At 43.2% G+C, this 27629-nt stretch overlaps 1 protein-coding gene across 5 annotated transcripts in view; it reads left to right on the forward strand.

Moving 5' to 3' along the window:
- The window catches only part of PRKCE (protein kinase C epsilon), a 478701-nt gene that overhangs the window by 291384 nt on the left and 159688 nt on the right, over positions 1–27629 (forward strand). For all 5 annotated transcript variants that reach the window (XR_008891642.1, XM_056568104.1, XM_056568105.1 and 2 more), the window contains 4 exons: positions 2951–3093; positions 6964–7060; positions 9253–9467; positions 11162–11335. Coding sequence is in view for 4 of the 5 variants with exons in the window: in XM_056568104.1 (XP_056424079.1) it covers positions 2951–3093; positions 6964–7060; positions 9253–9467; positions 11162–11335 (629 nt within the window). In the remaining variant the exon portion in view is untranslated. The remainder of the gene's footprint in view (positions 1–2950; positions 3094–6963; positions 7061–9252; positions 9468–11161; positions 11336–27629) is intronic.

Below are 27629 nucleotides of genomic sequence, written 5' to 3' on the forward strand. Positions count from 1 at the left end.
TGTTAGATTTCAGGTTGAATGCAATTACGGTAAACATTAGATTTCGTTTTTTCAGATCTTATGAATTTTGTATACTGTCTTATTTCTAGGTTTTTCTAGAGTCAAGTGGCACTATAGGGGTCTGACAGCTGCTTATCGCTACAATATATTGAAATAATTATTATTATATATATTTTTTTTTACTGCTCAAAAAGCATTAAAACAGTATTTATTCGGCTGTAAATCCCCAGTGTTCCCTGCCAGGCCTGCAACCATGAAGTCATATACATGAATGATCTCAGCGGTCATGTATGGCTTGTGACCACTAAGGCTACAGCATCATGTAAGCAATGTAGACCTCACGTGACATCATCGCTGCTGGCCTGGCGAAAACTACTACTCTTAAAGGCGTAGACAATTATTGCCTATCCACAGGCTATGCTAAAAATGTCTGATAGCCGTAGGTCCCATTTTGGCTTTTTCCATAACTCTTAAGGCAGTGATTCCCAACAGTGTGCCTCCAGCTGTTGCAAAACTACAACTCCCAGCATGCCCGGACAGGGCATGCTGGGAGTTGTAGTTTTGTATCAACTGAAGGCACCCTGGTTGGGAAACACTGCTCTAAGGACATGTGCATACAGGCAAAACCCATGCCCGTGTGCATTTGTGCGCCATTCTTTTTCACATGGTTCCCCGTGTTCCTTTAAAGTTAATGGGAGCAGTAATTTTTTTAAGGTGGCACCAAATGTTTTTTGCTGAGGAAATCGGCTTGCTTTCTTTAAAAAAAAAAAAAAAAAAACAAGACATAGTTATGAGCCATGTGAAGAAGCCATAAGACCGAATTCACACATTTTGGTCAGTATTTTTGGCCTACACCAGGAGTGGATCTGACACAGAGAAAAAAAGATACTGAAAAGATTTGCTCCTTTTTCTGAGTTTGGAATCCGCTCAGGGGCGTAGCTATAGGGGGTGCAGAGGAAGCAGTTGCACCGGTTCCTGGTGTCTAAGGGGGCCCAAAGGCACATCTGCCCGATGAGGGGCCAATATTATAAATGGCACATGGGGCCCTGTTGCAGATTTTGCACTGGGGCCCAGAAAATACAAGTTACACCTCTGGATCCACTCTTGGTTTTGGCTAAAAATTCTGACCAATATACGGATCAAAATACTATGGTCCAGATTTATCAATCTGTCTTGAGACAAAACAAGACCCATCGCAGCTCAGGTTTCGGTGCTCAAATTGCTCTGGTAAAACAAAACCGGAGCTGTGATAGGTTGTTACGGGCAAACCAGACAGTTTTTGTCAGATAGATGAATATATTTGGGCCTATGTGTAATAGGGTAGGATCATACTCTGTTAGGCTGCATTCACATCACTGTTGCAGCCTACGGCTGCCGGATCCGGCTGGGGGATGGGAAAACCGGGCGTTCCTGTACCCCAGGTGGACCGGCGCCAAAACCCATTCACTTTAATGAACCGACCGGAGTCAAACAGTGACTCTGGTCGGCTGATTTTTGCCCCGTTTACGGTTTTCTGACCGGACCTAAAACCGTGGTATGCCGAGGTTTTAGGTCCGGTCACAAAACCGTATACGGGGCAAAAATCAGCCGACCAGAGTTACTGATGGACCCTGGTCGGCTCATTGAAATGAATGAGATACGGGCCGGGTCCGGCTGGGATACGGGAGCACCCGGCTGGATCCGGTTCCCGTTAGCTCAAAACGTAGTGTGACTGCCCCTTTAATCATATTTGTCGGCATATCAGGATTCTGACATACAGGTTGCTCCCGTTTTTGGCGGAATGGGAGCACTAACATAGTATGAACCTAGCCTATCACACCTTGATGTGGCTGTCACTCTGGAGTCAGCTCCTAAAAATGGCACTTTGGCCAATCAGGTATACTTCAGGAGCATGTCCAAGAAGATAGAGACACTAAATATGCCATATTGTGCTCACCTTGCATTGTTGTGCTGGGAGCACAACACCAATGTACACTCGAAATATATGTGCACCAGGAACTGACTGCATTTAATTTTGGTCCAGGGAAAGGTCCAGTATAGAAAGCAGGAGCCCTAGAGACCATCTTGAAGAACAGGAGGAGAAGGCAGCAGAATGTCACTAGTAACGGAATGTATTAAATAAAGGAGAAGTCTCATGGCAAAAAATGTATCCCCCAAGATCGCCCAAGGATCGCCCGACGACCACTGGGACCTCCTGTAATCTTCTGTATGGGGCATCGGTTCTCCCCGAGAGCACAGCATCATGACTGCCGCCCGAAGTGGGGGCCGCCAAGCCCCCTTCCATAAATCTCTATTTGAGAGCTGAAGATAGCTCTCCCATAGAGGGTGCGTGGTTGCCCCCGCTTTAGGTTGGGGTTGTGACGCTGCATTCCCAGGGAGAGCTGGAGCCCCTTACAGGAGATTGCGGGGGGTCCCTAAAACTTATCCTTTTACTGATTCTGGCCATAGCAGTATGAAATTCTAAATGAGCTATTTTAGTTATATAGTAACATAGTTCATAAGGATAAAAAAAAGACCAAAGTCCATCAAGTTCCACCTATATCCCTACTGTGTTGATCCAGAGGAAGGCAAAGAAAAAAACCTTACTGAGGTTCAAAACATTTTTTTTAAACCAATAACAACCACCAGATTTTTAGAGGATGTACATCTCTTCATCAGGAGATGACGAAAAGAGGTGCATCCTCTCGAAACGCATGGAAACGCAAAGAAAATTGTTAGTGTTAGTGCTGTATCCGGAATCAGTTGATTAATTCCATTACTTCCGGTAAGCACCATTTAATATTCTGTGGATACAGCATAATTAATACACCTAGGACTTGCCTGTTGCTACACAAACTTACTGTACATAGAATGGTAGAGGACACTCCACACCACGTGTTGAATTTGTATACACTGGAATGAGTTCTGAATATTTTATTCTTTATGCTTTTTAACATTTTTGTTTCGTTAGTTTGTAAAATGAACGTTCATCGACGCTGTGAATCTAATGTAGCACCAAACTGTGGAGTGGATTCTCGGGGGATAGCTAAAGTATTGGCCGACCTGGGAGTTACACCGGACAAAATCACAGCCGCGGGCGTAAGGAGGAAAAAGGTAAGTCCATATGTTTAACGTACTGGGGCTGATCCCTCCTTTACACACCACAATGAAGCAGCAGACGTTTCCTCAAATCTAAACAGATATGGAACACACTAAAAATTGGGGAGGAAACCAGTTCTATAGGAAAATTAAAATGGGGCTAGTTTAGCATCTTTTCTACAGTAGGATAAGGGTCCCAGAGCCCCTCTGTATTTACTGAAAGCGAATGTGTCCTCAAAAATATTTTATGTTAAACATATATAATATATATATATTTATTAATATTATTTTTGGTGATGTTCTTTTCCTAATGTCCATTATAATATCTATATTTTGTAGCAAAACCTCCAAACTCCAAAGGGACTTGAATCGGCGCAGCATGGATGAGGAACAGGATAGATCACTAGGCGATTTATTAGGAACAACGCGTTTCGACGCCAGGACAGGCGTCTTTTTAAAATTCATCAACTTGAAAAAGACTCCTGTCCTGGCGTCGAAACGCGTTGTTCCTAATAAATCGCCTAGTGATCTATCCTGTTCCTCATCCATGCTGCGCCGATTCAAGTCCCTTTGGAATTTGGAGGTTTTGCTACACCGTTGCGGTGGTGGGACTGGCTGCATTGTGGAATACCCCTTACAGTGTTGTGCCTGACTTTGCACAACCTATTGGATAAGCGCATCCGATAATGTCGGCTCAGCTATATTACCCTTTTAATGCCCTATGGAGCGCTTCTTATCTTTTTATAACTATCTATATTTTAAAATAGTACTGCAATCTTGCAGTTTACATTCTCACCACTAGGCCTAAAACTAAGCTTAGATTTCCTGTTCTGTCTGTGATGATAAGGAGGAGTCTGTTGCATAGTGATCTCTACAGCATAAGGTGACGTTCAAACTACAGAATTTCTGTGTGTGAAATTGCGCTTGGGAATTCCGTCGTATGAAGCTAAACATTGGTGTAAAGAGGTTCTCCACTGATCCATTCACACTGCAGAATTTCAGAGGCCTGGAAATTGATCTGCCAAAAGTATCAACATGTTCATTATATCGTCGGAATTTCCGCGCGGACTGCATTATCGTCAGTGGTGAGTGCAGGTCCGCGTGGTCTTAGCGCCCGCTCAGACTGAATCTCAAAGCAGAATTCCTGACCACAATTCCGTGTGGAGATTCCGTAGTGTGAACATATCCTTACAGTAAAAAGTAACCTCCAGATATTGCCAAACAGTCGTTTGCTGTCCGGGCATGCTGGGAGTTGTAGTTTTGCAACATCTGGAGGTCCACAGTATGGAGACCGTTGCAATAGATGAAGCTCACCGCTTAGCCTTCGTCTCCCAGTGGAATGACCTCTTTAAAGGTCACAGATTATGCCCAGTAGCATAATGGGACACCTTCAATCCATTGTTCTATGTCCATGGGTCCTGCTTTAAAGCATGTCTCTAAATGTTGTTATCTAGACCAGATTTCATGTGAGGGATATTTAGTCCACCATACAAAGTGGCTATCTTCTTTGACAAGACCATCCACCTAGACCATTTTAACGGGCCATTTTGGGTGGTCTTTTCAAAGAGGTCTCATTGTATACCAGTTTAGAGGTTGAAAGTGTATTCATTTACTTTAAATCAAATGCCACATCTGCCTAGATATGCAGCAATATTGTATCCAGGCATGTATCAGGTACGTTTTCTATTCAGAAATCGGCGAAAGTTGGGGAACAACCCCTGGGTAGGTTGCAGTGGTGGCCATATAAGAGGACAGATAAAGACTATGAGGATTTTTCTTATTTTTTTAATAAACAATTAAAGGGATACTCCACGCCGTGTGTGCACTGCGGGGGTCGGCCAAACCCCCTTGTGACATCAGGCCATGCCTCCTCAATGCAAGTCTATGGGAGGGGTGTGGCAACTGCCATGCCCCCTCCCATAGACTTGCATTGAGGGGCGTGTCCTGACACATAAGGGGGTTTGGCCGACCCCTGCAGCGCACACACAGCGTTCGGAATTAAATGTTCCGAACGCTGGCCAGTGTAGTATCCCTTTAAACTTCACATAAATAGTAAATTGCAGATGTCTTTTTAGTAACACCTCATGACCGACTATACCCTGTATGTCCGTCACGCCCCTCCCATAGACTTGCATTGAGGGAATGTGGGTGTGACATCACGACGCCGGGGGTGTGACATTGGCGTGGCTGACCCCTGCAGCGCGAAAACAGCGTTTGGAACATTTAATTCCGAACGCTGGCAAGTGGAGTACCCCTTTAATGAGTTAGTGGAGGTCACAGTGGATGGACAACCATAGATGAGAGCCTCTTCTTGGCTTTTTGGCCTTCTGCTCAGTGAGTAGGGAATACTGATGTAGAACGGATACTGCATGGCAGGGAACGCGAGTACCAGGGCGTTCCGGGGACTGTGTATGGGCCAAATCGACAGCTGCCACCATCGAGACCTGCTTCCACTTGGCCAGGAGGTGTAGAGCCGAGGTACATTGTACCTAGAGAAGTGGTGACTCTGAGTACCTGACCTCACTGGGTGTTGGTGTATAACTGGCTAGGTTTGGGGAATTTTCATAGATCTGGCCGGATGACCGGGTAGTCCTTGCACTGCATCACCCTCATATTTATTTATTTCTATGTTACTATTTCACTTTGTGCGTCACATGGATTGTCAGGGTGCAGTAGCCCCTCTTGGTGTCCCTACTGCCGGTCTAGGGAAGGTGTGTGGGGCCATTAGGTTTCATCCTTTCAAACCTCAGGTGTCCTCTGCTTCGGCAGGGATGCCATCTGTATACGGCTCCTTGGCTGACACCCTGGTTAACGCCTAGGTTGATGCTGGGAAAACTTATGGTTCCCTTAGTAGCTTCGGCGAAAATGGACATTGAACCTCAAACCTTGCAGGTGCCTTCTGGCCTGGAGGGGATTGATACGTTTTTTGGGGAGAAGGGCTTCCGACAGACTGCATCCTTTTATTTATTTATTTATTTATTTATTTTTGTGAACATTTTTTGCACTTTTTCTTGGGGAGAATTGAGCACGCTCCTCTGCTCTTAAAAAAAAAAAAAAAAAAAAAAAGAAAAATGATTAGAACCTCTGACACCAAGTATCAAATGCTAGTACTAACTTAGGGCATTTTGCCAAGGAAGATACATGTTCCTTATTGTTTTCAACGTCTAAAGTTGTAGTTTGTTGGTGGTAACATCACTATTTAGATGCTGAACAATATCCACAGAGTCCTGTTAACAAAGATGAGATTTTTTTACACTGTATTTTATTTATTTATTTATTTATTTATTTATATAGCGCCTACAGATTCCGCTTTATCTGTATCAGTATAAGAAAAAACTGTAGCTCTGTAGTCAGGGCAATTCACTTAAAGGGGTATTCCGGCTTTGTACATCTTATCCCCTATCCAAAGGCCTAGTTTCCAATAGCGTGACATCACGCTACGCCCCCTCCATTCATGTCTATGGGAGGTAGCGTGACAGCCGTCATGGCCCCTTCCATAGACATGAAAGGAGGGGGCGTGGCGTGAGGTCAATAGGGGGCATGGCTGTGACATCACATCCCCGTCTCGGGGGCAGCGCCCGGCACAGAATGCTCAGAGTTCACAGGGGTCCCCAGTGGCAGGACCCCTGTGATCATACATCTTATCCCATATCCTTTAGATAAGGGAAAAGATGTATAAAGCCGGAATACCCCTTTAAACTTATTCAATTTGTACAGTTTCCAACTGGTTGAAGGCAAGAATCTTTTCAGTAACTGACAACAAACACTTTGAAAATAATATTGTGTGTGTGTATATATATATATATATATATATATATATATATATATATGTATGTGTGACTTACAGTTAGTTTTGCACTTTCCAACATTGTATGTTTCTTTCAGTTAAATGCAGGTAGCGAGATGCAGCCTCCGGTCCCCGGCGCTCCGACAGTGGAAGATGACAGGTCAAAATCGGCGCCAACGTCTCCATGTGATCAGGGTTCGAGACCTTTATATCTTTTCACATGTGAATTGAAAATACATAAGTCACTGGCAGCAATCATCTTAAGCAATATGGAGCTTATCTACTAAGTTAGAATTACCAAAATGTTCAAAATCATATTTGTTCACTACTTATGTGGAGATATCAGTGACTGAAGCTGCAGCTTTTTTTCTCCATTATCTCCAAGGTGAACAACCCCATGACAACACTTCTTGTCGTGTCTTGGCAGCTTGGCCTTGTCATAGGTGCACTACATAGATCACATTCATATCAAGGTCATCATACTATCTGACCTGAATAGAAATAGTTATGACACTGATGTTAATAGGAGTGAAAATTTGGATGCACAGAACGAGCCTTATTTATCATAAATGCCAATAAACTATCCCTGTTACCCATTGGTTGGCTGCTATTGGCAACTAGACCAGTTTTTATGTTAGTTATGATGGATGAAGCCATGTACGGACCCATGCACTCTGCGGAATATCCATCGCCAGATGTTCTTTGTACAGCAGGTCCCACAGTAATGAATAGCCGTTAATACTCCACAGCAATACAACACATATTAAAACTGTTTAAATACCCCAAGAATATGTGCCACTCTGCCCCTAATGTGCTGTGCCACAATTCCCTTACTGTACTGTGACACCATGCCCCTAATGTGCTGTGCCACCATGCCCCTAATATACTGTGCCACCATGCCCCTAATGTGCTGTGCCACCATGCCCCTAATATACTGTGCCACCACGCCCTAATGTGCTGTGCCACCACGCCCTAATGTGCTGTGCCACCATGCCCCTAATATACTGTGCCACCATGCCCCTAATATACTGTGCCACCATGCCCCTAATGTGCTGTGCCACAATTCCCCTACTGTACTGTGACACCATGCCCCTAATGTGCTGTGCCACCATGCCCCTAATATACTGTGCCACCATGCCAATAAAGTGCTTTGCCACCATACTCCTAATATGCTGTGCCACCATGCCCCTAAGATACTGTGCCACCATGCCCCTAATATACTGTGCCACCATGCCCCTAATGTGCTGTGCTACCATCCTCCTAATATACTGTGCCACCATCCTCCTAATATACTGTGCCACCATGCCCCTAATGTGCTGTGCCACCATGCTCCTGATATACTGTGCCACCATCCTCCTCATATGCTGTGCCACCATGCCCCTAATGTACCGTATCACCATGCCCCTAATATACTGTGCCACCATGCTCCTAATATACTGTGCCAAAATGCTCCTAATATGCTGTGCCACCATGCCCCTAATGTACTGCACCACCATGCTCCTAATATACTGTGCCAAAATGCTCCTAATATGCTGTGCCACCATGCCCCTAATGTACTGTGCCACCATGCCCCTAATGTGCTGTGCCACCATGCCCCTAATGTGCTGTGCCACCACGCCCTAATGTGCTGTGCCACCATGCCCCTAATATACTGGGCCACCATGCCCCTAATGTGCTGTGCCACCATGCCAGTAATATACTGTGCCACCATGCCCCTAATGTGCTTTGCCACCATCCTCCTAATATACTGTGCCGCCATGCCCCTAATGTGCTGTGCCACCATCCTCCTAATATACTGTGCCACCATGCCCCTAATGTGCTGTGCCACCATCCTCCTAATATACTGTGTCACCATGCCCCTAATGTGCTGTGCCACCATGCCCCTAATCATTTGTTTCATCATGCTTTTAATGTACTGTGCCACAATGGCCTTAATGTACAGTGTCACTGTGCCCTCCTACCCCAAAATCATTGTTTCCCAATCTTTGGTTTTTCAGATGTTACAAAAGTATAACACCCATCATGACCTAACAGCAGGACATGATGGTAATTGTAGATTTGCACCATCTGGATAGGCACTGATTTGGGAACACTGCCGCACATAATCGGTGCCCTTGGTAATACTCCCCTGTCCTGGCACCTATGTTTGGGTCTGACTGCTGTGTAATGCAGGGAGCCGAGCACTTGGCTTTTAATTGTATCGGTGTCTGAAGGATACCAAGGCAATACAACAGATGGAGGTACGATTACCACTGGAGACCTCTTATGGGCCGCACCGCCATGTTTGGCGGGCCACATGTAAGATGCCCTGGCTGTATAATGCATGTTCATTTTTTTTTAGATAATCCTTGCCTGTTTTTAAAAGTTATTCTTTGGGTTTCATTTAGAAATTAAGGAACTTGAAAATAACATCAGGAAAGCACTTTCATTTGACAACCGAGGAGAAGAGCACAAAGCTGCAGCGACTGCATCAATGGACAGTAAGCTGACAATACCCGGGGAAAACGGGGAGAACGGCGAGCTGAAAACTCACCAGACAAAGAGGACAGGTCTGGAGGATTTCAACTTCATCAAAGTATTAGGAAAAGGCAGTTTTGGCAAGGTGAGAGCTCTGCTATCAAGAAGATAACTCTTGGATAATGCCAAACCATACATTACAGTGATCCCTCAACTTACAATGGCCTCAACATACAATAGTTTCAACATACAATGGTCTTTTCTGGACCATTGTAAGTTGAAACCAGACTTAACATACGATGACAATCTGGACAAAGACAGTCCAGATCTGTGAAACTTGTCAATGGCCAAGAGAACTGACCAATCAGAATGGGCAATTTACTGGTAAAACACCTGTATTTCTGAAGTGTATGCACTGACTGATGTCTGGTAGTGCCCCCTACAGTACAGAGAGGTATTACATGTTCTGTACTACTCTTTACCTGTATTACTGAAGTGTATGCACTGACTGATGTCTGGTATCGCCCCCTACAGTACAGGGAGGTATTACATGTTCTGTACTACTCTTTACCTGTATTACTGAAGTGCATGCACTGACTGATGTCTGGTAGTGCCCCCTACAATACAGAGAGGTATTAAATGTTCTGTAGTACTCTTTACCTGTATTACTGAAGTGCATGCACTGACTGATGTCTGGTAGTGCCCCCTACAGTACAGAGAGGTATTACATGTTCTGTACTACTCTTTACCTGTATTACTGAAGTGTATGCACTGACTGATGTCTGGTATCGCCCCCTACAGTACAGGGAGGTATTACATGTTCTGTACTACTCTTTACCTGTATTACTGAAGTGCATGCACTGACTGATGTCTGGTAGTGCCCCCTACAATACAGAGAGGTATTAAATGTTCTGTAGTACTCTTTACCTGTATTACTGAAGTGCATGCACTGACTGATGTCTGGTAGTGCCCCCTACAATACAGAGAGGTATTACATGTTCTGTACTACTCTTTACCTGTATTACTGAAGTGTATGCACTGACTGATGTCTGGTATCGCCCCCTACAGTACAGGGAGGTATTACATGTTCCGTACTACTCTTTACCTGTATTACTGAAGTGCGTGCACTGACTGATGTCTGGTAGCGCCCCCTACAGTACAGGGAGGTATTACATGTTCTGTACACTTTACCTGTGCCAGGGTTAGCTTCTCCTTTGGACACCAGGTGAGGGCGACTCCATGTTACTTTTTTAGGACACTGTTTGTACTGTACAGGACCCTGAAGAAGCTCCTGTCCTCTACATAGACCAGTGTTTCCCAAGCAGGGTGCCCCCAGCTGTTGCAAAACTACAACTCCCAGCATGCCCGGACAGCCAAAGGCTGTCCGGGCATGCTGGGAGTTGTAGTTTTGCAATAGCTGGAGGCTCCCTGCTTGGAAAACACTGACATAGACAGTGATTACAGCTCCCAGCAAATCTTCTTTCTTACTTTTATATGTAAGGATTTGCTTTATATATATATTAGTTATCTACTTATTTTTCTATAATTCTCACTTTTTCCTATTTTTGGATGACATTTTGGGGCTTTAGAACCAATTACCAGGTTTCCATAGAGTTCTGGTCTCAACATACAATGGTTTCAACATACAATGGTTTCAACATACAATGTTCGTCCCAGAACCAATTAATATTGTAACTTGAGGGACCACTGTATTGTCCTCTATTTTCCGATTAGAAAGCACAGTTGTGGGCACTAAGAGTACAGCGCTGTGCTTCCGTTCTGGATCTGTGGATTGCATTCTTCCTTAATGGTGACTTGATTCGTACCTTCCGTTCGCAGGTTATGCTTGCCGAGCTGAAAGGTAAAGATGAAGTATATGCTGTGAAGGTCCTGAAGAAGGACGTCATATTACAGGATGATGATGTAGATTGCACTATGACAGAGAAGAGGATTTTGGCTCTGGCGAGAAAACATCCGTATCTGACACAATTGTACTGCTGCTTTCAGACTAAGGTAATGTAAGTGGGGATCGCTGTGATGGGTGTAGAACTGAGGCGACATGGACATTCATAACCTATACCAGAGTTTCCCAATCAGTGTGCCTCCAGCTGTTGCCAAACAGCAACTCCCAGCACGCCTGGTTAGTCAACGGCCTTTGGCTGTCCGGGCATGCTGGGAGGTGTAGTTTGCAACAGCTGGAGGCACACTGATTGGGGAAACTGGCGTATACCCTTTGTAGCAATATGTGCCTGTCTATATGGGTTGTCCCAGCCATGGTACTGTAATTTGTCACTGTTGACAGCATCTATCTATCTATCTCATATCTATCTCATATCTATCTATCTCATATCTATCTACCTCATATCTATCTATCTATCTCATATCTATCTATCTATCTATCTCATATCTATCTATCTATCTATCTATCTCATATCTATCTATCTCATATCTATCTATCTCATATCTATCTATCTATCTCATATCTATCTATCTCATATCTATCTCATATCTATCTATCTCATATCTATCTATCTATCTCATATCTATCTATCTCATATCTATCTATCTCATATCTATCTATAGATACAGTAAATAGATAATAGATATAAAGATAGTTATAAGATCTCATAATCTCTCATATCTATCTATCTATCTATCTTTCTATCTATCTTTCTATCTATTTATCGCTATCTATATCATATCTTTCTCCTATCTATCTATCTATCTCATATCTATCTATCTCCCATCTATCTATCTAAGAAGAAGCTGCAGCACTCAAAATTATGAGTGCAGAAAAGGTGTTTATTCCATATCAATACAAAAAGCGCGTTTTTTTTTAATCTATCCCATATCTATCTATCTATCCCATATCTATCTATCTATTTATCTATTTCATATCTATCTATCTATCTCATATCTATCTATCTATCTATCTATCTATCTCACATCTATCTATCCCATATCTATCTATCTATCTATTTATCTCTATCTATCTCATATCTATCTCTATCTATATCTATCTCATATCTATCTATCTATTTATCTCTATCTATATCTATCTATCTCATATCTATCTATCTATCTCACATCTATCTATCCCATATCTATCTATCTATCTATCTATTTATCTCTATCTATATCTATCTATCTCATATCTATCTATCTATATCTATCTCATATCTATCTATCTATCTATCTATCTATCTATATAGTTACATAGTTAGGACGGTTGAAAAAAGACATACGTCCATCAAGTTGAACCAGGTAATTGAAGGTTAGGGGTGTGGCGCGATATCTATCTATCTATCTATCTCATATCTATCTATCCCATATCTATCTATCTATTTATCTATATCTATCTATCTCATATCTATCTATCCCATATCTATCTATTTATCTATATCTATCTATCTATCTATCTATCTATCCCATATCTATCTATCTATTTATCTATATCTATCTATCTCATATCTATCTATCCCATATCTATCTATTTATCTATATCTATCTATCTATCTATCTATCTATCCCATATCTATCTATCTATTTATCTATATCTATCTATCTCATATCTATCTATCCCATATCTATCTATCTATTTATCTATATCTATCTATCTATCCCATATCTATCTATCTATTTATCTATATCTATCTATCTCATATCTATCTATCTATCTCTATCTATCTCATATCTTTCTATTTATCTCTATCTATATCTATCTATATCATCTCTATCTCCTATTTATCTCTATCTATATCTATCTATGCATCTGATACTTCATCTCAGCAAACCTAACCTGTAAACAAAGTCATTGTAAAAAAAAGAAGACGGATTTTCAGTATGAAGTGGGGGAAATATCATCATCTCAGTATTACATAAACAGGATCTAAGAAAGCTTCAGAATCTGGCTACAAAGCATTTTTGTTTGCTGCTTCTTATTTATGCCGTTCCAGCAGTTTTGCTATTTTTTACTCCCCATACAGGAAACAATAGGAATAAGGTGCAGAGATAAGATTGGAGCAGACGCTTGTAAACACTCTCATCTACGCTCCATAGCCTTATAGCTCTAAAAAAAATAATTCCAAAAATGTCACTAGATATATAACAAGTACATCATAAAAGCAAAGACAATTTTGTCTCTTTTTGTCATATACAAAGCATAAGGAAGAAAGAGGAAAATGTAAATCTGTGGCTATAGGTTACTTACTAACTGATATACTTTATAACTTTGAAGCTTTTCTGATAGTTAAAAAAAAATTGACATGACATTTTAAAAACATATAAAACAACCCCAAATGTTAAAAAGAAATAAATAAAAATGTTCCCTATTAATTGTATGAAAAATAAACAATTCGCGTCCCCATGTTCATAACAGTCCAAACTATTAAAATCTTATGTAGTGAACTCTATTGAAGAATAAAAAAAGCCACATTTAATACTAAATGAAAAACAAAACAAATCAAAGTGGTGTTAAATCCCATGGCAGGCTTAGAAATGATGTATTTAAATCCTAGCAACTTATAAAAAAAACTATTAAAAATTCCAATAAGAGAAATATTTTCGGAGCAAATACCCAATATGGTTAGTAATGTAACGGAGTTTCTTTTTGGTTTGTTAATTTTAGAAGCTTTTACTTTTTTGTTACTTTAATTTGGTTATTTGCTGCTTTATCCTAGTACACCATAAGGTGGCAGCAGAGGGCCGGACTCTCTTTTCCACATCCACTGGTTTAGGGCAAACAAACCTGTAGGGCAGTGGTCTTCAACCTGCGGACCTCCAGATGTTGCAAAACTACAACTCCCAACATGCCCGGACAGCCAACGGCTGTCCGGGCATGCTGGGAGTTGTAGTTTTGCAACATCTGGAGGTCCGCAGGTTGAAGACCACTGCTGTCGGGATAAAACAGATGTTGACAACATAACATTGGCTCTCGGTCTGGGACAGACTGGTTATTATGCTCAAAAGCAATATGTTTTTACCTTTTTATATCCATTCCCGTTTTAAGCATTAAAGGGGTATTCCAGGCAAAACTTTTTTATATATATATATATATATATATATATATATATATATATATATCAACTGGCTCCGGAAAGTTAAACAGATTTGTAAATTACTTCTATAAAAAAATCTTAATCCTTCCAATAGTTATTAGCTTCTGAAGTTTTTTGTCTAACTGCCACGTCCCGGGAGCTGTGCATGATGGGAGAATATCCCCATAGGAACTGCACAGCTCCCGGGACGTGAGTCATCAGAGAGCAGTTAGACAGAAAACAACTCAACTTCAGAAGCTAATAACTATTGGAAGGATTAAGATTTTTTAATAGAAGTAATTTACAAATCTGTTTAACTTTCCGGAGCCAGTTGATATATAAAAAAAAGTTTTGGCCTGGAATACCCCTTTAAGTAATATTGCAGGTAAAGAGAATCTATCAGCAGGTTAGATCATCCAATCCTGCTGATATGGGCTAACACGGCCACGGTACAATGAGGATTATTATATCTTTGTTATTTGTCCAGAATGCACCGTTATTGTATAAAGTTTATTTTTATTTAAAAAAATTGGGGTCTTTGTTGCACTGGGGGCATTCCTTTTCCTCTAGGTGCACCGATCTACCCCGGCATGTGAGGACCAATGGCCACAGTATGTTGCTGGGGTTGCACCCTTTGCAAATATTTTCTTAATGCTCCTCTACATCTACAATTATGGTTAGAAAATCAGCAACATGGCAAATAGTCTTGGTAGAAAATATGGTATGGTTTTGTGCCTACAGCTCATATGCAGAACAATTTATCTCTATGGCAACAGACTACAAAACAAACCCTGTGTAGTCTGATCCTGCAATCATACTCCCTTCCATTTGTCCCTGCTTCTACTGAATGTAGGTTGCCAAAAATCAGGAAACAAATAAAAGGCGGTATGAAGAGGCTGCGCAAGGTTTGTTTGTAGTCTGTTACATGGAATTAATTTTTTTTATTTATTTTTAGATATTAGCAAAGATGTACATTCCCTTTAAAGGGGTACTCCACTGCCCCAGCGTTTGGAACATTTTGTTCCAAACGAAGGGGGTTGTGATGTCATGGCCACGCTCCCTCCCATAGTCTTGCATTGAGGGGGCATGGTATGACATCATGAGGGGCGTGACCATAACATCACAACCCCCGCCGCCTGCACCCAGCATTCTAAATGAATGTGGAAGTACTACATAGAGAACGCGGGAGTCCCAGCCGCAACACCCCCGCGATTAGATATCTTATCCCCTATCCTTTTGGATAGGGGATAAGTTGTCTAGGAGTGCAGTACCCCTTTATTGTTCTCCCCTTTATTGAAGTACTATATACTTTTGGATAGGGGATAAGATGTCTAGGCGTGCAGTACCCCTTTAATGTTCTCCCCTTTATTGAAGTACTATATACTTTTGGATAGGGGATAAGATGTCTAGGAGTGCAGTACCCCTTTAATGTTCTCCCCTTTATTGAAGTACTATATACTTTTGGATAGGGGATAAGATGTCTAGGAGTGCAGTACCCCTTTAATGTTCTCCCCTTTATTGAAGTACTATATACTTTTGGATAGGGGATAAGATGTCTAGGAGTGCAGTACCCCTTTAATGTTCTCCCCTTTATTGAAGTACCATATACTTTTGGATAGGGGATAAGATGTCTAGGAGTGCAGTACCCCTTTAATGTTCTCCCCTTTATTGAAGTACCATATACTTTTGATCCCACAGCAGTGCCATAACATACAGAAATGATAATTTATCACTTATTTAAATGTTTGAATTTACATTTTTAACCCAATATAAAAATTTTAACTTTGAAATATCAGGTCATTTAGCAGTGACTTACCGTATATCCTTATGTCATGGCTATCATTCATATGTCTACTAGTGTTTTTCTTTCTGTGCGTATTATGAACGTCTATTCCAGGAATGGAAATGAAAGAATCTAAATATAGTGTGCTCTCTCTCTCTCTCTAGAGGGACATAGAAAAAATTATAAACCACAAGATTTATACAGTGTCCAAACATATTTAGTATCTGAAATGCAGAGTTCTGAGTTATAATCTAATGCTAACACATAAACTGCGCCAACACAGATCGAGATAAATCATAGGTATTATATAATGATACACATTTGTGATATCAGAGACATTTACATCAGTTTTTGTAACATGAACCATTTTAAACTATCCAATCTGTAGGGGCATGTTAAAAGTTTTTTTTTTAAGTCGGGGTCTGAACACTGAACACAAGCTGCGCATGCTTCTCGGGTCTGAACACTAAACACAAACTACCACACGCTTCTCGGGGTCTAAACACAAGCTGCTGCACGCTTCTCGGGGTCTAAACACAAGCTGTCGGACGCTTCTTGGGGTCTAAACACAAGCTGTCGCATTCTTCTTGGGGTCTAAACACAAGCTGTCGCACTCTTCTTGGGGTCTAACCACAAGCTGTCGCACTCTTCTTGGGGTCTAAACACAAGCTGTCGCACGCTTCTCGGGGTCTAAACACAAGCTGTCGCACTCTTCTTGGGGTCTAAACACAAGCTGTCGCACTCTTCTTGGGGTCTAAACACAAGCTGTCGCACTCTTCTTGGGGTCTAAACACAAGCTGTCGCACGCTTCTTGGGGTCTAAACACAAGCTGCTGCACGCTTCTTGGGGTCTAAACACAAGCTGTCGCACGCTTCTCTGGGTCTAAACACAAGCTGTCGCACTCTTCTTGGGGTCTAAACACAAGCTGCTGCACGCTTCTTGGGGTCTAAACAAAAGCTGTTGCACTCTTCTCGGGGTCTAAACACAAGCTGCTGCACGCTTCTTGGGTTCTAAACACAAGCTACCGCACGCTTCTCGGGGTCTAAACACAAGCTACCGCATGCTTCTTGGGGTCTAAACACAAGCTGCTGCACGCTTCTTGGGGTCTAAACACAAGCTACCGCATGCTTCTTGGGGTCTAAACACAAGCTGCCACACGCTTCTTGGGGTCTAAACACAAGCTGCCACACGCTTCTTGGGGTCTAAAAAACAAGCTGCCGCACGCTTCTCGGGGTCTAAACACAAGCTGCCACACGCTTCTTGGGGTCTAAACACAAGCTGCCACACGCTTCTTGGGGTCTAAAAAACAAGCTGCCGCACGCTTCTCGGGGTCTAAACACAAGCTGCTGCATGCTTCTTGGGTTCTAAACACAAGCTGTCGCACGCTTCTTGGGGTCTAAACACAAGCTGCTGCATGCTTATCTTGGTCTAAGCACTGAACACAAGCTGCCGCACGCTTCTCGGGGTCTAAACACAAGCTACCGCATGCTTCTTGGGGTCTAAACACAAGCTGCTGCACGCTTCTTGGGGTCTAAACACAAGCTGCTGCACGCTTCTTGGGGTCTAAACACAAGCTGCCGCACGCTTCTCGGGGTCTAAAAAACAAGCTGCCACACGCTTCTTGGGGTCTAAACACAAGCTGCCGCACGCTTCTCGGGGTCTAAAAAACAAGCTCCTGCACGCTTCTTGGGGTCTGAACACAAGCTGCCGCACGCTTCTTGGGGTCTAAAAAACAAGCTCCTGCACGCTTCTTGGGGTCTGAACACAAGCTCCTGCACGCTTCTTGGGGTCTGAACACAAGCTGCCGCACGCTTCTTGGGGTCTAAACACAAGCTGCCGCACGCTTCTCGGGGTCTAAAAAACAAGCTACCGCATGCTTCTCGGGGTCTGAACACAAGCTGCCGCACTCTTCTCGGGGTCTGAACACAAGCTGCCGCATGCTTGTTTTGGTCTGAACACTAGACACAAGCTGCCGCACACAGTCACATGACAGAGAACAAGGAGAGAAAGTGCTAAGTGTGCGCTTCTTCCCGCTGAACATTTAGACCACCCCACCGATCAAAAATTTTGATATGGACATATGTGAGGGACTGATTGAAGAGGTGGCAGTACTCTGTACCTTTAAAGGGGTAATCCGGTAGAATTTATTTATTTTTTAAATCAACTGGTGCCAGAAAGTTAAACAGATTTGTAAATGATTTCTATTTAAAAATCTGAATCCTTCCAGTACTTATCGTCTACTGTATACTACAGAGGAAGTTCTTTTCTTTTTCAATTTCCTTTCTGTCTGACCACAGTGCTCTCTACTGACACCTCTGTCCATGTCAGGAACTGTCCAGGGGCAAATCCACATAGCAAACCTATCCTGCTCTGGACAGTTCCTGACATTGACAGAGGTGTCAGCAGAGAGCACTGTGGTCAGACAGAAAAGAAATTCAAAAAGAAAAGAACTTCCTGTGGAGCATACAGCAGCTGATAAGTACTGGAAGGATTAAGATTTTTAAATAGAAGTCATTTACATATCTCTTTAACTTTCTGGCACCAGTTGATTTAAAAAAAAAATGTTTCCCACTAGAGTACCCCTATAATAGTTGTAGCAGCCGAACAAAGTCCTGCAGAGTGCAGGTGAAAGGGACAAGGCTGCAGTACCATGCACCACCACTACAAATAGCATGGCACTTGAATGGCCTCTTTAATCGGAACATCTTTGGGGGTGTCGGGAGTGATGATAGGCTGTCAATTTTTAAAACCCAGATACAATCGTTAAGCTGGTGATATACTTTAGAATTCTATTGATCAAACTCAATGTCTTCGTAAAGAAGGACCAACAGGCCAATTTCGGAAATTGATGTTGGTTTCCTTAGCCAAGAGTACGTGCCCCCGACGAGCTCCAAAGTCCCGGTTATCAATATTAGTATTAAATTGTTTTGTAGTTATGTGTATAGGCCATGGTAAGATGAGAAATCCAAGATCTATGTCTTCATGCTGAAAGGCATTTACTAGTCTGTTCTGTGGGATTAACATTCTCTTATTTCTTGCATTACGTAAGTTATTTATTTGCTTTGTAGTCCTGTTCTTCGCTTGCAGTAGATGATGTAATCCAAGTTATGCCCATGGCCCCGCGACAAAGGTCAAGTTATGTCCATAAGGGCCATGTTTAGGATTTACGTAAAGATAAACTATTCGTAATTCCAGATACATGAACCTGATTCGAGGATGAGGATTTCTACCTACCCCAAGTGCTGTAGAATGGATGGATGTAGACGAATGATGTTGTCACCAGGGACTTCTTAAAGGGGTATTCCGACTTTATACATCCCCTATGCAAAGGATAGGGGATAAGATGTATGATCGTAGGGGTCCTGCCGCTGGGAACCCCTGAGATCCGGGTTAAGCCCCCGGCATTCTGAGATGGGGACGTGACGTCACGCCAAGCCCCCTCCATTCATGTCTATGGGAGGGGGCGTGACGTCCGTCACGCCCCCTCCCATAGACATGAATGGAGGGGGTGTGGTGTGACATCACTAGGGGGCGTGGCCGGGATGTCACCTCCCCGCACAGAATGCCGGGGACTGCACCAGATCGCAGGGGTCCCCAGTGGCGGGACCCCTGAGATCATTCATTTTATCCCCTATCCATTTTATCCCCTACCATAGGATGTATAAAGCCGGAATACCCCTTTAAATATAAAAAAATTATATATATATATATATATATATATATATATAATAAAATTTTGCTAAAAATCTGTGCGTCACAGGGGACACCTATGAGATAAAAAAATTAAAAAAAATCCATAATTTTCTTTTTTATTTCCTATATCCCTCACCTGCCACCCCATAAAGGAGTGACCTTACAGTTAGATATTGTTTTCTTACAATCCGGTAACTTGTCCAAGAACAAGTGATCTTTTATAGGAGCCCGGACTGATGAAGATGAAACAGAAGATGTTTATAGATGAAGAGCGGATGTTTCCATAAGGCAGTGACCACTTTATTTATTCAGAACCCAGAAATAAACAATCTGGATTGAGCTTGGCGCTTTTGCGTGGGGTGGGAAGGGAACTTCATCTTCCTGGGTAATTCCAGCTATGGAGGAAAGATGGATGAGCCTTATATTACCTGTTTACACCATTGCTATTAGTCACTTGGGGACATTGAGCTTTACATTGTTTTCCACAAGTGATATCTGGTTAGAGAGTTGGCGGCAAACCACAATGGGGATTAGTGAGCAGGTCGGAATACTTTATCAGATATAGTGGTGGTCCGTGTGACCACCCCTATCTAGGCTGTAGATTGCCAATCCTCTAATATGAATATGGACTGGAGAACAGCAGTCCTAGGACTTCAAGAGTATTGGGGGAGAGTTAGGCTGCATTCACACCTCGCTTTCAGCCTACGGTTGGGGGAGGGGAAATCCGCGCTCTCCCGTACCCCAGCCAGACTGGCGCTGAAATCCATTTTCTTTAATGACAGCGACTGGGATATTATTTAGATTTCTTTTTGCTCTAATAACTGAGTATTGATCTCTATATGCTAAACCAAATCTGTTGAGTCACTGTCTCCTCTTATGCCCCTGAGGAAGACATTTGACTGTTGTCAGAAACGCGTCGGGCTACATTTTGGAGACGTGCAGACTGAGATAGTGACTATATACGCTAGCATTTAGATATTGCAATTGTTTAATTATTTACTTTAACAGGAGTCCATTTATAGCGTCTTTTGGAAGAGCCAACCATTTGCCCATGTATTTACTCACTTTATAATATATGTCTTTTAGTGATTAACTAGTAAAAGTTATGTTTTATGTCACTCCCCACCATCTGCCATATTTTCTTTAATGAGCCGACCGGAGTCAAACGGTGACTCCGGTCGTCTCGTTTTTGACCCATATCCGGTTTCCTGACCGGACCTAAAACTGTAGTATATTACAGTTTTAGGTCCAGTCTCAAAACAGGATACAGGGCAGAAATGAGCCCACCGGAGTCTTTCATTGAAAATGAAAGAAGCGATCTGATTGGTTGCTATGGGCAACTGGTCAACTTTTCCTTGTTACAGGTTTTGATAACTCTCCCCCATTGTGTGCTTCGTAACAAGCCTACCTATTCTTGCCATGGAACATCTGCATTACCTTGGTGTAATGTGGAAAAATGCAAAGGAGCAGAGTCTACAAAGCCCCTGGTTCTTTACCTTTAAGGCTGGGTTCACACTACAGAATTTCTGGGCAGAATTTCTGCCGGAGATTTAGACGTCAGCACTAGGACCGCACAGACTTTATTGCCGTCCCCATAGACGGAAATGCATTTCTGGGTGGATCATTTGGGAGATCTGCTCATAAATGTATTGACATCTAGGGGGACAGCAATGCTGTCCATATGGTCCTAGTGCCGCCGGCTTGATCTCTGGCAGAAATTCTGCCCAGAAATTCCACAGTGTGAACCCAGCCTAAAGGGGTACTCCAGTAGAATTTTTTTTTTTTTTTTAATCAACTGGTGCCAGAAAGTTAAACAGATTTGTAAATTACTTCTATTAAAAACTTAACCCTTCCAGTACTTTTTAGAAGCTGTATGCTACAGAGGAAATTATTTTCTTTTTTGGCTTGTCCACAGTGCTGACACCTAATGCCTGTATCAGGAACTGTCCAGAGCAGGAGAAAATCTCTATAGCAAACCTATGCTGCTCTGGACAGTTCCTGATATGGACAGAGGTGTCAGCAGAGAGCACTGTGGACAAGACAAAAAAGAAATTCAAAAAGAAAAGAATTTCCTCTGTAGCATACAGCTGCTTAAAAGTACTGGAAGGGTAAAGATTTTTTAATAGAAGTAATTTACAAATCTGTTTAACTTTCACCAGTTGATAAAAAAAAAAAAATGTTTTCCACCGGAGTACCCCTTTAACTCCCGTGGTTTTCTACAACATGGAACTCCCAGGTCACTACCCTTAGCGTGGTCACAGGTGGCAGCTGCTGACATGGATATAGCATTTTACTGAAGAATGTAGCCGAGGCATAGACACTGAGGCAACAGGCCAGGACAGGCTGCGAACAGGAGAATGATCAAAAGGTAAGCAAGGTCGAGCACAGTAGAAACATTCGAAGAAAACCTGTGCATGTGCTGGCCCTTTAAAAGAGTCAGCAGGGCGCTAGGACCCAACAGCAGACTGGTGGTGATGGGAAGCCTGTCCCTGCCAAGAAAGCAGAGAGCGGGCTGACATGTGGAATAAGGGAGAGGTGAGTATGCTGTGCATTGGCCAGGAATCATGCTGCACCCCTTCAGAAATGTTTATGTTCTGGGTCCTGTCAGAGTATGTAGACCAAGGGCAGGTTTAAAGGGGTACTCCGGTGAAAATCTTTTTTCTTTTAAATCAACTGGTGGCAGAAAGTTAAACATATTTGTAAATTACTTTTATTAAAAAATCTTAATCCTTCCAGTACTTATTAGCTGCTGAATGCTACAGAGGAAATTCCTTTCTTTTTGGAACACTGATGACATCACGAGCACAGTGCTCTCTGCTGACATCTCTGTCCATTTTAGCAACCATGCATAGCAGATGTATGCTAAGGGCAGCATGCTGGATCAGTGGTTAGCACTGCTGCCTTGCAGTGCTGGGGACTTGGGTTCAAATCCCACTAAGGACAACAATAAATAAAGCGTTATTATTATTATAATAACGTCAGCAGAGAGAACTGTGCTCGTGATGTCATCAGAGAGCATTCCAAAAAGAAAAGAATTTCCTCTGTAGTATTCAGCAGCTAATAAGTACAGGAAGGATTAAGATTTTTTAATAGAAATAATTTACAAATATGTTTAACTTTCTGCCACCAGTTGATTTAAAAGAAAAAAAGGTTTTCACCGGAGTACCCCTTTAAGTTGACATGACCATAAATATGCCTTATTTCCACTGGACAGCTTTATCTGTCTCTCTTCTCTAGAATGCATTTATGTTATATATCGAAGAGATTGTACTCTTCTGACCATAAGGCAGCCAACTGCTGACGCTCCACTCAGTCACCTCTAATCTGTCCAAGAACTGGCTGTAAATGATTCATTCTCCTGCAGCGCCACCACAGGAGAAATGAGGCACTACAGAAATGTAATGAACTATATGTACATATAGTGGTCCCTCAAGTTACAATATTAATTGGTTCCAGGACGACCATTGTATTTTGAAACCATTGTATGTTGAGACCAGAACTCTATGGAAACCTGGTAATTGGTTCTAAAGCCCCAAAATGTCATCTGAAAATAGGAAAAAGTGAGGATTAAAGAAAAATAAGAAAATAACTAATATAGATAAAGCAAATCCTTACATATAAAAGTAAGAAAGATCTGCTGGGAGCTGTAATCACTGTCTATGTCAGTGTTTCCCAAGCAGGGAGCCTCCAGCTGTTGCAAAACTACAACTCCCAGCATGCCCGGACAGCCAAAGGCTGTCCGGGCATGCTGGGAGTTGTAGTTTTGCAACAGCTGGAGGCTCCCTGCTTGGGAAACACTGGTCTATGTAGAGGACAGGAGCTTCTTTAGGGTCCTGTACAGAACACGCAATGTCCTGAAAAAAAATGGAGTTGCCCTCACCTGGTGTCCAAAGGAGAAGGTAACCCTGGTAAAGGTAAAGTGTACAGAACATGTTGTACCTCCCTGTACTGTTTGGGGCGCTTCCAGACACCAGTCAGTGCATACACTTCAGTAATATAGAGAAAGAGTAGAGAACATGTAATACCTCCCTGTACTGTAGAGGGCGCTACCAGACACCAGTCAGTGCATACACTTCAGTAATATAGATAAAGAGTAGAGAACATGTAATACCTCCCTGTACTGTAGGGGGCGCTACCAGACACCAGTCAGTGCATGCACTTCAGTAATATAGGTAAAGAGTAGAGAACATGTAATACCTCCCTGTACTGTAGGGGGCGCTACCAGACACCAGTCAGTGCATACGCTTCAGTAATACAGGTAAAGAGTAGAGAACATGTAATACCTCCCTGTACTGTAGGGGGCGCTACCAGACACCAGTCAGTGCATACGCTTCAGTAATACAGGTAAAGAGTACAGAACATGTAATACCTCCCTGTACTGTAGGGGGCGCTACCAGACACTAGTCAGTGCATGCACTTCAGTAATATAGGTAAAGAGTAGAGAACATGTAATACCTCCCTGTACTGTAGGGGGCGCTACCAGACACCAGTCAGTGCATACACTTCAGTAATACAGGTAAAGAGTACAGAATATGTAATACCTCCCTGTACTGTAGGGGGCGCTACCAGACATCACGTTTCACAGATCTGGACTGTCCGTAACATTGTATGTTGAGTCTGGTTTCAACTTACAACGGTCCAGAAAAGAAAAGAAATTGTATGTTGAGGCCATTGTAAGTTGAGGGATCACTGTACTGGGTCCTCCAGAACTGGAGACGCTCTTTATACCCACAGATGGAAAAATTGCCCCCGGGCCTCATTCTCACACCACACTGTAGTTGTATACTTACCGTATACTACTTCAGAACAGTTTATACGTAAATAGAACATACAGTATCCGAATGGTTGATCTGAATGACTGGCCACATATTCATTCCCATCTTTTGCAATGTAAACATATTAAAATGTTTAGTTTAGTCCTTACCCTGAATCTAAACAGTGATTTTTGTGAATTATTTTATTGGCCTTGTAACACAGGACAACCTATTTAATCTTCTTGGGAACTTGCTGTTTCCTTCCCTTTTATTAAGAAAACATTTTAGAATGAATTCAGCCATAGCCCAGTTTGTTTGTGCGGTAAAGCTACAATTCTGCATAACGTCGCTATGCATCTTGGGTAATCGTACACGCCTGGATCTTGCAATGGTAAATTCCACTATGTCAGAAATCCTTCCCAACGCGGTCAGTCACCCATAAAGCCGTTCTGCGTCTGAGTTGCTTATTAATCAGGGCATTTGATAATTGGAGCTTTGCATTTGAGCAAACAGAGGATATAAAATCCGGGTCCCATTTCCTAAAAGTTTGTTCACTTTCCCGAACACTGGAGTCTCTGTCCAATGGAGTGACCTGGTTTTGTAGAAGATTGTACAGTAATACCCCATCCACCCACTGTCACTGTTTCTGGTTATTATTGAAGCCTGGTTAGTTTTCTGAGGTCCCATTGTTGGCTGAGGCGCTTTCTGCTGCTCATTAAAAAGGGATTTGTTGCCCAATATAAACCTAATTTTTGGAATTTGTTTTTGGATTTCTAAAGATTTATTTGGCATTTGATGTTCTGAGGTCTTGTGTGACCTCATGTTGAGACGTCCCTTGTTACTTATAGTCATCTCAGAGATGAGCGAACTTACAGTAAATTCGATTCGTCACGAACTTCTCGGCTCGGCGGTTGATGACTTATCCTGCATAAATTTGTTCAGCTTTCCGGTGCTCCGGTGGGCTGGAAAAGGTGGATACAGTCCTAGGAAAGAGTCTCCTAGGACTGTATCCACCTTTTCCAGCCCACGGGAGCACCTGAAAGCTGAACTCATTTATGCAGGATAAAGTTATCAACTGCCGAGCCGAGAAGTTCGTGACGAATCGAATTTACTGTAAGTTCGCTCATCTCTAGTCATCTCCAACCTGTAACTCTCCATCTGTTGCAAAACTACAACACCTGACATGCCCTGCCATACATAGATTATTAGTGGAAATAGGAAACAAACCACAAGGCGCCTAGTGCGTTATCCCCAAAATATCGAAAATGAAAAGGATGATTTGCATTGTGCTCACCTTGAGCGCAATGAATTTGCGCATATTACCCCGGTGCAAGGGGTACAGACGAGTAGAAGTATCCAAGGAGTGCTGCGAGGCCGTAGGGAGATGGAAGCCAATGCTGGGCTGTCCAGAATGCATACAATCAGATTAGTAGAATAATCCCTCTTTAGGCGCTGCTTCTCCCAAAAGGATGTACTCAAGTCAGATAGTCAGATGTACATCTTCTAATCGACTATCTGACTCGAGTACAGTGGTCCCTCAACATACGATGGTAATCCGTTCCAAATGGACCATCGTTTGTTGAAACCATCGCATGTTGAGGGATCCGTGCAATGTAAAGTATAGGACAGTGGTCTACAACCTGCGGACCTCCAGATATTGCAAAACTACAACACCCAGCATGACCGGACAGCCGTTGGCTGTCCGGGCATGCTGGGTGTTGTAGTTTTGCAACATTTGGAGGTCCGCAGGTTGTAGACCACTGTTAGAGGAAGTTGTCCTCACGTGTCCCCGCTGCTCCGGACCATCACCGCTCATCACCGCTGCCCGGGATGTCGCCGTCCATCGCTGTCGCCGTGTCCCCGAGGTGTCCCCGACGCTCCGGCAAGGCCTCTGCTTTCCCAGCATCCTCGCTCTCCGTCGCCGCCATCACGTCGCTACGCACGCCGCTCCTATTGGATGACGGGACGGCGTGCTCAGTGATGTGATGATGTCGATGGAGAACGCCGACGATGCAGGGGATCCCGAAGAGGACGCGCCGGAGCCCCGAGGACAAGTAAGAGACATCACCGGAGCTCACGGCGCACCGTAAACGGCTATCCGGTGGCAGCTGAAGCAGTCTGCGCTGCGGGATAGCCGTTTATGCGATGGCCCCGACATAAAAAAGCATCGTATGTTGATGCTACCTTCAACATGCGATGGCCTCTGAGAGGCCATCGCATGTTGAAATTATCATATGTCGGGGCCATCGTAGGTCGAGGGGTCACTGTACATCCTTTTGGGAGAAGCAGCGCCTAAACAGGGATTTTTCTACTAATCTGATTGTATACATAGACTATGGGGGATTTCTGTGTTTGGGGCATTCACATCACGACTTTATCATATGACGCCACTTTCACTTTAATGGCTTCGATATAGTCCACTAGTGAGTGCGTTGGGACATTTCCCACATAACAGATGGAGAGATAGGAGATGAGCGAACAAAATAGGCGCTGCTCAATGCTGACACAAACATGACCACGGGCAATGCGCAGAACGGCATAGACTTTACTGGATGTAGAGCTGGACAACGCTTTTCGGCACTACCATGTGCCTTCGTCAGGTCCACCAGAACTACTAATGCAGCATTCCTGTTGTGAAACATCACACTTAAAGGGGTACTCCGCCCCTAGACATCTTATCCCCTATCCAAAGGATAGCGGATAATATTTCTGATTGCAGGGGTCCCGCCGCTGGGGACTCCCACGATCTGCCTGCTGCACCCAGCGTTTGTGTAGAGCGTCGAGTACAATGCCGGAGGCTCGTGAGGTCAGGGCCACGCCCCCTCAATGCAAGTCTGTGGGAGAGGGCATGATGGCCGTCACGCCCCCTCCCATATACCGTACATGCATTGAGGGGGCGTGGCCGTAATGTTACGAGCCTCCACCCCGCATTGCCAGTCATCCGGCACGGAGCGAATTTATCTCCGTGCACCGGATGTCTGGGGTGCCGCAGCCAAGATCGCGGGGGTCAGTCCCCAGCAGCAGGACCCCCGCGATTAGAC

Source organism: Hyla sarda, chromosome 3, assembly GCF_029499605.1.
Source record: "Hyla sarda isolate aHylSar1 chromosome 3, aHylSar1.hap1, whole genome shotgun sequence".
Lineage (NCBI taxonomy): Eukaryota > Metazoa > Chordata > Amphibia > Anura > Hylidae > Hyla > Hyla sarda.